Below are 12,567 nucleotides of genomic sequence, written 5' to 3' on the forward strand. Positions count from 1 at the left end.
TTCACAGGAATGACTGGTGTCCCAACTAGTTTGTAAGTTATAATTGAAAATGCAGGCTGGGCACAGTGGCTCATGCCTGTAATCCCAGCACTTTGGGAGGCCGAGGCGGATGGATCACCTAAGGTCAGGAGTTCAAGACCAGCCTGACCAACATGGTGAAACCTCGTCTCTACTAAAAATACAAAAATTAGCCAGGTGTAGTGATGGGTGCCTGTAATCCCAGCTACTTGGGAGGCTGAGGCAGGAGAATTGCTTGAGCCTGGGAGGTGGAGGTTGCAGTGAGCCAAGTTTGTGCCATTGCACTCCAGCCTGGGCAACAGTGCAAGACTCCGTCTCAAAAAAAAAAAAAAAATGCACCTTGAACCTGATCTCTTCTCACTGTCTCCATCACTACCACCCTGATCCAAGATACTCTCATCTTTCATCTGGATTATTGATTGCAATAGCTGCCTAACCTTTCCTGATTCCACCCTTTCCCTCTGCGGACTGTTTTCCACACAGCAGCCAGACAAATCCTGTTGAAGTGTAAGTCATATCTGCTCAGAGCCCTCCAATGACTCTCCCTAGAGCCTTAACATGCTCTGCGTGCCCTACGCCCCGCCCCACCTCTGAAGTCATCTGTTCCCGCTTTCCTGCAGGCTTGCCCCACTCCTGGCACACACTGCACGGGCTGCCCTGCCCCCTGGAAGCCACTTCCCCAGGGGCCCCAGGTTCACTCCTTTACCCTCTTTGGGACACAGCTCAAATAGCCCCTTCTCATCAAGACCTTCCCCAACTACCCTATTTAAAACTGCAGCTCATAAGCCCACTCCACCTGTGTGGTCCCCAGCACTTGGGATCCCCTTACTGTCTTTTTTTCCTCCTCAATGTCACCTTCAAAATTACTACTTTTTTTTGTTTGTTTTTTGAGACGGAGTCTTGCTCTGTCGCCCAGGCTGGAGCGCAGTGGCACCATCTTGGCTCACTGCAACCTCCGCCTCCCGGGTTCAAGCGATTCTCCTGCCTCAGCCTCCTGAGTAGCTGGGATTACAGGCATGTGCCACCATGCCTGGCTAATTTTTGTAATTTCAGTAGAGACGGGGGTTTCACCATGTTGGCCAGGCTGATCTCAAACTCCTGACCTCAGATGATCCACCCGCCTCAGCCTCCCAAAGTGCTGGGATTACAGGTGTGAGCCACCGCATCCAGCCTACATATTTTTTAAAAATGTATTTTATCTATTGTCTTTCCTCCTATGCGAAAACGTAAGCTCCACAAGGATAGGGACTTTTTGTCTGTTTTGCTCATGGATTTATACCAAGCACCTAGACTGCTTGTCATGTGGCCAATGTTCAAGAAATATCTGTTGACCGACAGAATGAATTCTACAATGGCAAGATTATGTCTTAGAGATAAGCCTTGTTCTAGGCAGAGCAAGTATTATAAGGAGAGACTCGAATAAACCTGCATGGGGCCCACTGGGACCTTGTTTCTCTGGAGTGGGTGACAGGAGGAGTGGTGTGGTGGCTTGGGACCAGATTACACTAGGCTTTTTTTCTCCTCCAGGCCTTCTGTTTAATTTTTTTTCCTAAGTCCTTTTTTTTCTTTTTGAGACAGAGTCTCGCTCCATCACCTGGGCTGGAGTGCAGTGGCACGATCTAGGCTCACTGCAACCTCCGCCTCCCAGGCTCAAGCAATTCTTGTGCCTCAGCCTCCTGAGTAGTTGGGACTACAGGCACGCACTGCCACACCCGGCTAATATTTTGTAGAGACGGGGTTTCACAATGTTGGCCAGGCTGGTCTCAAACTCCTGATCTCAAATGGTCTGCCCACCTCGGCCTCCCAAAGTGCTGGGATTACAGCTGTGAGCCACCACACCTAGCCAACTTTTTTCCTTAAGTCCTAAGGAGGTTTACTCTTTCCTGGGGATCTTTTGGGACCAAAGAACCCTGGTTATTTTGTTTAGGGCTGGGCCTGTGTAGCAGCAGCAGAATGGCTGGGATGACCTTCCAGCATCAAAGACTTTCGAGTGAGGATACTGAGTGAGGGAGAGAAGCAAGGAGAAGCATGGGGATCTAACTCATTTGCAAGCAGAAGGGGCTGCCTGGCGTGGAGTGGAGCGTCCTCCCCTCCCCCTCCATCCCTCCAGCTGTTACACTCAGCCAGTAGCTCCTGTCTCTGTGCCAGGAGCAGAGCTGCAAGGGCCGCAGCTGGGAGGAGAGAGAAGAGCCAGGCCGCAGGGTCATTTGTGTTTGCTGGCAGGGGCCCAGCCAGCCTCCCTCACATCCTCTTACAAAGGGAGCAGCTTGTCCCTATTCCTGAAGGGTTGTTACCTCTCTTCTGGGGTCCCTGGCTGGCCAGGACAGTGGGGAAGTGGGGGCTCTGCATGCCTTTGGGGTCCTGGTTCTCTGACTGAGGTGGGTGGGCTGGTGCTGGGGGCTTTGGATAGATCTGAGGTGGGGTGAAGTGTTAGGGCTTACAGTCTGGATCTAGGATCTGGAGGTTTGGGGTCAAAGAGAATGTTTGGGTTTGCCTCCAAAACCAATGCCTGGTGCTTCCTCAGGCAGGAAATGCTCCGGCATCAGATTAGGCCTGGAAGCTGCAAGAACTACACCTCCCAGCATGCAGTGCAGCCAGCCACAGGGAGAGTGGGGAGGCCTGGGGTCCACCTCTGGGAAGCCCTTCTGTCCATCTGCAGCTGCAGCAGCTGTGCCTCGTGTCAGACCATCAGGCAGGGCCTCGGCAAGCTGGGGGAGAACCGAATCCTCCCAGAGGCACGGATGCAGCTGCCTTCTCAGACCTCCCAACACACTGCCATTCGCTGGCTCAGAGAATGGCACGTTGCCACGGCACAGTCACGGGCTCCCACATGCACACTCAGCATGCAGACGGAGCCTGCTCACACTGGTTCACATTTACATGCCCAGAGACACATGTCCATACCCTGGCTGGGCATGCACACTTGCAGGCTCACACCTGCCTCCCTTCCAGGACACTGGCCTTCAAGGCCCGCAACTCTGGGTCTGAAGAACTCCAGGACTGATGGGCAGACTGTGACCCTCACCCGCAAGGGATGAGCCCGGGCTTCACTGGAAATGTGAGTTGGGACAGACGCCCTGCACCCTGGCATGGGGGTGGGGATGGACATCCTACACCCTGGCAGCCTCCCTGTCCTGCTCTTGGGAATGGCGAGAGGCTGGGTCCCAGCTGGAGAGGCCTGGCCTGTCTCCTCCCGACACCCACAGGCACAGAGGCTGCCTCATTTGTTTTTTTTCAGTCTGGTGGAGGCTGCACCCTGGGCCTCTCCCCACCTTGTCATTACCCCAGAGGGAGAAGGGAGGGAGCTTCATTTTGTGACCACTGGGCCCACCCCATGAAACTGCTCCTCTGTGTAAGGGCCTCTGAAAGGGGTTCTCTGGGGCCTGGGCCCACGGAAGCACACACAGATTCTGTCCGGTCCATCTCCTCGGTGCCCCCATCGCCACAGCCACAGCCCGGGCCTGTTGTTTCCCACTAGGGACTCACTCATGGTGGCAGCTCCTAACGGGTGTCCCGGTGCCATCCACACAGCCCCCTGAATGCTCAGTCTAACCCACACACCTCGCCACGGTGCTTCCTGGCTGAGAGCCCTTCAGAGACTCCCTGTGGCCAACAGAGAGAAGGCCTTGCTCCTTCCTCCCTGCCCACTCTGCTCCAGCCATTTTCCTTCCCATGCTTCCCTGGCCTGGGCATCCCGCCCTCCAGCCCTGCCTACTCACTCATCTCCCAGCAACCACTCAGTGCTCCTTCCTCAGGGGCCCAGGTCCCCAAGAAGCCATGCCAAAGTGAGTCTGCGCAGGTGTGCAGTGGCCCAGCACACACGTGTTCTGCATATGCGTGTCCCTCCAGCACACCCCCTGCTGCCCACCTTCTGCCCTGCCCCAGTCACTCCTCATTTCCCTTTCCAGATGTGCCCAGGGCAAAGTTATTACCCGAACGAATGCCCAGAATGAAAAATTAAATTTCCACTTATCCCTCTCGCTCATGCATTCCCTCTGGACCAGTGGGGCTTAGAGCAAGGGCATGGCTGTGCCCTGCGGGGTGGGCTCCCCAGAGAATGTGGCAGGCACGGGCCGACGTGGGATGGAGGGTGGTGAGGTCAGCCGCTGCTTGGAAATTGCCTGAGAGCACAAGAACAAACAGCCCTGAGAAGGCTCAGGCCAACTCCCTGAGTCCTCTGGAGGGGGCTGAGAGTCCCTTCCGAGAGAGGCCAGCCGCTCAGTGCCTGGGCCTATCAATGATTCAGTGAGTGCCATGCGTCCCTGGCTCCTGCCTAACGGGACTGCCAGCAAGAGCCATGTTGTGTCCCTCTTCCAGCTGGGACCCTAGGTGGCCCGGCCCTCCTGCCCCCAGCCCACACCCCTCACATGTTGATAGCCCACCATCAGGGGAAGGTATCACCACGCAGGGAGTACTGCATGATCGTAAGAAGCCTGAGACAAGTGTGAGTATCCCCATATCCGAGGTTAGGAAGCCAAGACTCAGAGAGGTGAAGCACTTGCTCAAGGCCACACAGCTAGGAAGAGCCAGTGTGTGAACACTCAGGCCAGGTCTGTGCTGTCCCCCATGTGACAGTGCCTCCCTGAGGGGTGGTCATGTTCCCTATGGCCACTCCACATGGAACACAGGCCCTGCCCTTCCCACCTCCCCCTTGACTCCCCCAGTGTCTCAGAGCTGGAGCTTGGGTAACCATGAGGCTCATTTTGAGCTCTACTTGGACCTTCCCCGCTGGGGAGAAGTGTGTGACACCGGCCCCTTCCACCTGCCAACCCGTGGAAACCCCCCAGCTTTCCCCAGGCTCCAACCCTGATGCTCCTCCTCCTATGACCAGTCTCGGGGCCAAGTCCAGAGATTGCAGACAACAGCAGGTGGCTCCACACTCCCGCCCCTGGGTGAGAGACGTGACAGAACAGCTCTGAGGATAGGTAGGCGCAGACCCTGGACAACTTCACATGGCTCTTTCTGCAGCTGTGTCCTAAATATACCCACAAATGAGGTCTCCCACTCCCGAGACACTGGCTCAGAGCTCATGAATCCTCGTGGCTTGCAGGTGTGCAGTGGCTTTGTGGCCGGAGCCCAGCAACTGCCGACCAGTCTTCTGTGTCCCTGAGCATGTTACTTCCTATATCTCAGTCACAGTGGGACACCACTTCCTTTTTTAAGACACTCGGTCACCTTGTCACCCTGCAGATAGCTCAGGTCCACTGTAAAAGACGCTCCCCATGTGAAGTTGTGATGGCAGTTTACCCCTGTGTGGACTTGTTTTGATGCTTCCATTAATAATAATGATAATGATGGAGGTCAGGGTAATAATCACGGAGCATTGGCCATTTATTGACAGACTGATCTGTGCTAGGTGCTTGACCTACATCACGTAGAATTCTGACAACAGCCCTTCAAGGTACATCGTACTGTCCCCGTTTTACAGATGGGGCGGGGGGCCCTGTCCAGGGTCACAGCTGTCTGACATCAAGCCCGTGCTCCTTTCACGTCCCAGGTGAAGTCTCTCCTCAGAACATCCTAGCTCTTGTCCTCCCTTTGCCCGGATAGATAAGTTGACAGAAAGCTGCAGGGAAAGCTCAGTTGCAGGGCACACAAAGCACTATGGCTTTGGGCTACATCTTCACTTTCTCTCCAGTCTCCCTGCTTGAGGTAAGCCTCACTTTCTGGCCCATGAAGAGGTCCTTGACCACAGGTGCAGAGCTTGGAGGAGATGAGCTCCACCTGCAAACCTATCCCCACCACGCCAGCATCCCACAGCGTGTTCTGCTGGCAGATCCACGGGCAGGCTCTGTTGGCCCCCAAAACAGCATTGCTGTAAACAGCACTTCCTTCTTCCCTCTCGGAGCCTTCCTCCTGCCTCTCTCTGATTGGGGGTCACCCTGACTGTCTCATTTGCACCCTTAAATGAAAGAAAGAGAAAAGCAAAGCAAAACCAATGGCCAGAGCTCAAGGGAGAACTAGAGAAGCAGGAAAAGGAGATAATCTTCCTGCAGTGGCATTGCTCAAAGGTGAGGGATGCAGGTGGCGAAAGAACCCGTGGGTGCGGAGAGGCTGGGGAGGATGCAGCTTCCTACCTGTGATATTGACCTCCACCTGGCCTGAGCGTGTGCCGATGGGGTTGGTGGCCTCACAGATGTAGGTCCCTGCCAGGCTGTAGTTGATGGGTCCCTTGAAGAAGAGGGTTCTGTTCTGGGCCTCCACACCCTTGGGGAGAGAGCCATTCAGCCTGTGGGAAGTGGGAGACACAGCGTAGGGTTATGACTCTCCAGCCTCAAGAAGCTGTTCCTGGGTCACCCACTTGGCTCCAGGACCCCTAGACCTTTTGCTGAGCTTGTGTGGTAGAGTCTGTCTTTGAAGGAAGAAAAATAATAATAATAATCTCTTTCACTTGGTAGTTTTATATTATTCAGCTTTTCATATTTGATCATAATATGGGAATATAGGCAGGCTAGGTAGGTGCCGGTCCCACTTAACAGATGAAACCTGAGGTTCAAGGCCAGGGAACCACAGCTAGCAGGCAGCAGCATGGGAGCTCCAGCCAAATCTCGGGACTCCTGGTAAAGTGCTCTTTCTACTTTCTATTCACGTCTCATGGTTGTTGGTCCTTGGTCTCCTGGGCAGCTGGTTAATAATACAGATGCCAGCCGGGTGTGGTGGCTCACGCCTGTAATCCCAGCACTTTGGGAGGCCGAGGCAGGCGGATCACATGGTCAGGAGTTTGAGACCAGCTTGGCCAATATGGTGAAACCCCATCTCTACTAAAAGTACAAAAATTAGCTGGGCGTGGTGGTGCACGCCTGTAGTCCTAGTTACTCGGGAGGGTGAGGCAGAAGAACTGCTTGAACCTGGGAGGCGGAGGTTGCAGTGAGCCGAGATTGCGCCATTGCACTCCAGCCTGGGTGACAGAGTGAAAATCCGTCTCAAAGAAAAAAATAATAATAATAATAATAATACAGATGCCTTGGTTCTAACCCCAGATCTCCTGAAGCAGAACCACTGGGGCAAAGACCTGGGAATCTGTATTTGACAAGCCACTCAGGTAACGAGATAGGAAGTATGTTCCATTCCACTACTTTGTGTTTTTGCTGGGAAGGTCACAGGACCTTTTCATGTGGGAAGTGACTTGCAAATTTGCCAAGGACAAAGGATCTTCTTCCTTCCTCCTGACCCTCAAAGGCCACAAAGCTATTCTGTTGAACCTAGCAGCTCCTGGGTCCGCAGAGCTGAAACCAGCCAGCAGGCTCTGCCCACTCACACCTTCAGAAGCACTTTTTATTCCAGGAAGTGGAGGATCATAGGTAGGGCATACCAGTGCCCTCTGCTCCCCAGAAAAAGAAGACAGACTCCTTCTGGGCAGCTGTCTCCTGGCCACCCATATCAACCTTCTCCTTGGTTCCCCACGTCCCTGTCTTTCTGTGTGTTCCATCCAGCTCTTCTCTGGGAAGAGCCTTGGCCCCAGCTGTCAGAGCCGGCTGGAGGGGAGAAGGTGAAGGCAAGGCAAGGCAAGGCGAAGACCGTGAGGCCAAGAAGGGGATGGTGGGCCACAGGGCACGTGCTCCATGAGCACAGGCATTCTAGGCTGGCTGCTGCCTCCTCCCCAAGAATCTGGGGGTGCCAGAGAGAAGGAATAGGAACAAAGAAAGAGCTGAGATGCTCCAGAACACCGGCTTCCCTGGGGACACCTCGATAAAAATAAATACTGGGGGGTTGGGGTGGGAGTGACTCAGGCTGAATCACCAAAGGAAAATGACAAAACTCTTTATTAGGAAGAGGGAGGGAAGCAGATCACAAGGGAAACCCCTCTGGCAGAATGGCTTGTTCCATTGACCTTGACACTGTCACACATGGACGTAATGTATATGTGTGTGTTGGGGGTGGGGGTTGTTCTCTCATGGCCCTGCTTCTTACTGAGCCCAGACCCTAATTTCTTCCCTGCCTAAAGGCTCCTGGAGGTAGGATGGTTGCCCCTCATCACCCGTGGTCCAGTCAGCTGTCTTCCAAGGTGACTGGTCAGCCCTGCAGCACTTACGTGGTCCAGTGGTACTCAGTGGCTGGGGGGTTAGCATCAGCTTTGCAGGTGAGCTTCACATCCATCCGCTGCAGGTACCAGTTGCCATCAAACCCCTCAATGGTTACCTCAGGCTCATCTGTGGGGCAAGGGATGTTTGAAGAGGGTGAGGTCAGGAGAGCGGGACTTATAACAAAGGAACTTCAGCCAGGAAGGGATGGAAGGAGCAGTGGCATGGAAACAGACAGGAGAGAGGGAAGTGTGGGTGGGAGGGTGGCGATCACAGAGCCTGGGAGTGGAAACAGGAGGGGGACAGGGAAGGAGGAGAGAAAACGAGCAAAGGGAGGAGATAGGGGAGACAGGAGGGGAGAAGAAAGCACCCCCAGAAAAAGAAAGGGAGGAGAAAGGAGAGGAGGAGGGAGGAGGGACAGTGGCGCCCACCCCAGGAGGCCCCTGGCAGCCAGCCCTGCTCACACTGCACGTTGAGAGTGAGGCTTTCCTTGAAGCGGTCCATGTGGTAGTTGACGATGCAGGCCAAGGACTGCTGATGGGCTTCCCTGCTGGGCACCAGGCGGTAGCGGCTGATGACCGTCACTGTGCCATTGGGGTTCCGGATCTCCTGGTACTCTGCCTCACCTTTTAACCGAGTTTCCCAGGATACCACACTGGGAGGCTTCCCATTGGCTGAGGTGCAGGTGGCCACCAGGACCTTGTCATCCTGCCCCTTCTTGGCTCGAAGCACTGCCTGGGTACCCTCTATCCAATTGGTGGGTTTGGCTGCGAGGAAGCAGAGAGAGTGATGGGACTAGCCCTGTTGACTTGTCCAAGATGCACCAGCCAAAAGGGCGTGGCGTCCGTCAGGCCTTGTCTTCAGGTCCCCTTGGCCAAACCTGCCTCTCAGCTGTGCTGCACCAAAGACTGTCCCAGAACCTCTTGCAAGAAGTTCATCATGTCTAACGTTATGTCCTCCCTGCCCTACTAGTCATATCCCTGTCATCGAGCTTAGGCCTCCTGGAGTCCCAGCACGTCTAAGGCAAGCAGCGCAGGTGGCTCCTTTCCTTACTGTGGTGTCTGATGCTGCTGCCAGCACAGTGCCTTGTGGGCTTCAACCTGAAGAATCACGTTCCCCACTGTCTAGAGATAAGCCCCTGCCCCTAATCCCTAGTGAATTGTGGGGTGGCCTGGCTAGAAGGGACTGGAAGCCTCATGCCTAGAATGATGGCAGCATGCCCACCCAAGGGGGATGTCTGGGGTCATTGAGGCATCCTGAGGATGGCCACGCCCCGAGGTCACAGGCCTCTGGATGAACAGGGAGGGGGCCCAGGGCAGCTTACCCATCACCGTGAGATTGAGCTGGCTTTCTCGATTGCCCGTAGGGAAGGTAGCAAACTCGCAGATGTAGACACCCTCATCCTCCAGCTCCAGGCGGGAGAGGCGGATAGTGCCATCGGTGAAGGAGGGCCGCAGGAATTCCACACGCTCACGGTAGGGAGCCAGCACGGACACGCCCATGGATGGGTTGTAGATGGCCACGTTCTGCTTGGAGCCATTGGTGGACTTCTGCCATGTGACCTGGGTGATCTTCACGCTGGGAAGCGGGTTGGCAAAGCTGCAGTGCAGAACCACGTCTGTGCCGATGAAGCCATACATGGAGTCGTTCACCTGGACCACCTGGGAGTGGGCGCCTAGCCAGGAGGATGGCAGGAAGTGGTCAGTGTCAGGCACAGCCTCCCCCCACCCACACAGTTCCCTGTGCTCTGGCCTTGTCTTTTATAGCAGTCATTATTGTTTTTATTCTGATTGTAAAAATATTAATTACTTGTTATAAAAACACTCTAGGCAACACTGAAAAATCATGAGAAGAAAGTGACAACATCCCATGATCCTTCCGCTCAGGATAATCTTGAAGGATCTATCTCCTTTTACTTTATATCTGTGTATATCCACATAACCATCTATCTATTTTAAAAAGTCAGAATCATGCTGTACATATTATCCCATAAGCTGCTTTTTCACTTAGGGATAGATTATAAACATCACTCTGTGTTAGTAAACATACGTCTGCACCCTCATTTTTGGTTGCTTTTCGAGCAGAGCCCCAGCCTAGGAGCCATGCACTGGCTGCTTTGTCTTCCTGGGCCTTGGTTTCCTCCTCTGTTATATGGGGTGGAGAATCCAGTCCTCTCTACCTCACGAGGTTACTGGGGGAAACAAATGGCGTGATGGAAGAGAAGGTGCGTCAGAGGCAGGAGGCTCTGGATGAGCTCGAAGGCCCACGGTGGCTGTCATCATGGCCACCCCTGCTGTCTTCTCCCTCGCAGCTGAGTCCCCATCCCCTGGGGTGCACTAGCTGGGCCCCTCTTACCCAGCTAGGCAGAGGGAAGTGGGCACTGCATAAGGCCAGGCCTCCGCTGGCTCCCCAGGGCCTTCACAGCCAAATGTAAATGCCTTCCCTTGGCAAGACCTCCTTGCACCTGCCTCTTGTCCACATCTCTCCATCAGCCACACTTTCCCACCGTACCAAACTGGGCCCATCCTCAGAACATGCCACATTCCCGGTTTCCTTCCCTCTTCCTCCCATTTATTCAGCCACGATTTGCCGAGTGACATATTCCAGGATCTAGTGTGAGCATTTGGGTCATATCAAGGAGCAATTGAGTCCCGGCCTCCATGGAGCACAGAGCCTATCCACCCAGCATTCCTAGACTCTTACCCAGGCAGCTCCCTCCACCTAGATGGCCCTTCCCCTTCTCCACCTGTGGATGGCCCCCTGAGGCCACCTCCTCCTGGGAGCTTCCCTGATCTTCCTCACCAGAGCTAACTTGGCCACCTCTAGCTTGGCTCTTTCCTGCCTTGGAAGGTGGTGGTTACACATCTGATTTCTCCACCAGACTGTGAACTCCTCCAAGGGCAGGGTCTGTCCTTTCCATCTCTGTATCCCCAGTGCCCAGCGCAGCATCTGGCACATAGTAGATGCTAGTAAATATTTGTTACTACACAAATTGCAATGGAAGTCAAGAGAGCAGACATTTGCAAGAAGGAGGGAGTGAAATTCCCTCCAGTCTCCACATGGGTTGTGTTTAGAATGTCCTTTTTTTGGGCTTCCTTACCCCTGAACTTGGCTCAGCTCCCTTAACGTGGGGCAGCTGTCCTCAGCACTAGGCTGTACCCTCCAGCTTTCTCCTGAGTCCTGCAACTCCCCACAAGCCGTGTCCTTGCTGTCATTTGTATACACTTCATGTCTTTGTAGCCTTACTTCACTCACTTTATTGAGCGTCATCAATGGCATTAATAACACCAGGACCTGTACTGACCCAAGGCAGGGGGAGGATCTAAATGACCCCCCAAGGGAGTCTGGGATCCAAGAGTGGGAATTTGGGGCTTATGCTCACTCACCTCCTCAGCGTGATGGGGATATTGTAGCAACACAGGCTCCTCTGAGGGCCCCAAAACCCATGGTCAGTGCAGTAAGTTGCTCCCCTCTCTTCCGCTCGAGAGGCCACAGGCCAGGTCTCTAGGTCACTGCAGTATCCCTGGTGCTCAGCATAAAGTAGCTACTCAAGAAATGCTTGCGGAATAAGTCTATCTTTGGCTTCACCAGGCCAGGCCAGGCCCTGCCGTGTTCTAAAAGTTTCCCTGAGGTTCCCCCTTCTCTGTGCTGATTCACATCCACACAGCCCTTCAGGGTCCATCAGGCCTATCCCCACCCCTCACTCCTCCAGCTGTGGGGTGCTTCGGAGCTGATGCTCCCTGGGCAGAGGCCCCATGGGTTGGGAATACGATGGGAGAAGTATCCAGCCACGAGTTGGGAGGGCTGGGCTGTAGCCTGCCTCTGCCTTTAGCAGGCAGTGGGACCGTGGCCAGTCACCTCCCCTTTCTGAGCCCTATCTTCCTCCTCTGTAAGGCAGCAGGCTGGCCTCCCGAGTCCCAGTGGTCCTCCTGGCCCTAACTGTCTGATGGCAGCCCAGTGCAGCTGTGGCCCCGCTCCAGATACAGTTCCATGGTGAGGTCAGTGGGCCAGACGGCCCAGCACTCTTGCTGACGGGCTAGTTGGCAAGCAGCTAAGCCCTAGGCCCTCTCCAGCAGGATAATTGGGTGCTCCCCACCCCTCCCCCAGCCTGCTGGAGGCTGCCCAGTGGCTGAGATAATGTGGGCATAATTGGGGAACTTGCGCCACACAAAGCTAGGAACAGGAAAAGCCAGTTGGGAGGGCTTGGGCCCCAGGTGAGAGCACAGGGAAGGGGTGTGGGCTCCAGGAGCCATTTTGGGATTGGTGCCATGCATGGATTGGTGCCATGCATGGTGGACCCGCACCGGGACACGGCCCTCTGAGCCCCTGCAATCCTGTCTCCTCTCATCCCCTGAAGGTGTGGAGGCAGGCAGGGCACAGTCCCTGGGGCACAGGCTGACATTCATTGTCTGAGTCTTCAGTGGTGACCTCACCCTCAGAGCTGTGTCAATGCCAGGAGGGGAGACGGCTGATAGCGGCCAGGCATGGGGTGGGGAGGGTGCTGCAAGGTGGCTGGGCACCCCAGAGG

The 12,567-nt window shown here is 54.8% G+C and overlaps 1 protein-coding gene across 2 annotated transcripts in view; it reads right to left on the reverse strand.

Annotated features, from left to right (window-relative positions):
* The window catches only part of NECTIN1 (nectin cell adhesion molecule 1), a 68,445-nt gene that overhangs the window by 8,116 nt on the left and 47,762 nt on the right, over nucleotides 1-12,567 (reverse strand). The window contains exons 2-6 of one of the 2 annotated variants that reach the window (XM_016922151.4): nucleotides 9,364-9,714; nucleotides 8,504-8,806; nucleotides 8,051-8,168; nucleotides 6,096-6,247; nucleotides 5,326-5,584 (exon numbers count right to left, since the gene is read on the reverse strand). In XM_016922151.4, the coding sequence (XP_016777640.1) occupies nucleotides 5,529-5,584; nucleotides 6,096-6,247; nucleotides 8,051-8,168; nucleotides 8,504-8,806; nucleotides 9,364-9,714 (980 nt within the window). In that variant the 3' untranslated portion in view covers nucleotides 5,326-5,528. Of the gene's footprint in view, nucleotides 1-5,325; nucleotides 5,585-6,095; nucleotides 6,248-8,050; nucleotides 8,169-8,503; nucleotides 8,807-9,363; nucleotides 9,715-12,567 lie in introns of those variants that run through there. The other variant, XM_016922150.4, reaches the window with a different exon arrangement.

Source organism: Pan troglodytes, chromosome 9 (genome assembly GCF_028858775.2).
Source record: "Pan troglodytes isolate AG18354 chromosome 9, NHGRI_mPanTro3-v2.0_pri, whole genome shotgun sequence".
In the NCBI taxonomy this organism is placed as follows: Eukaryota; Metazoa; Chordata; class Mammalia; order Primates; family Hominidae; genus Pan; species Pan troglodytes.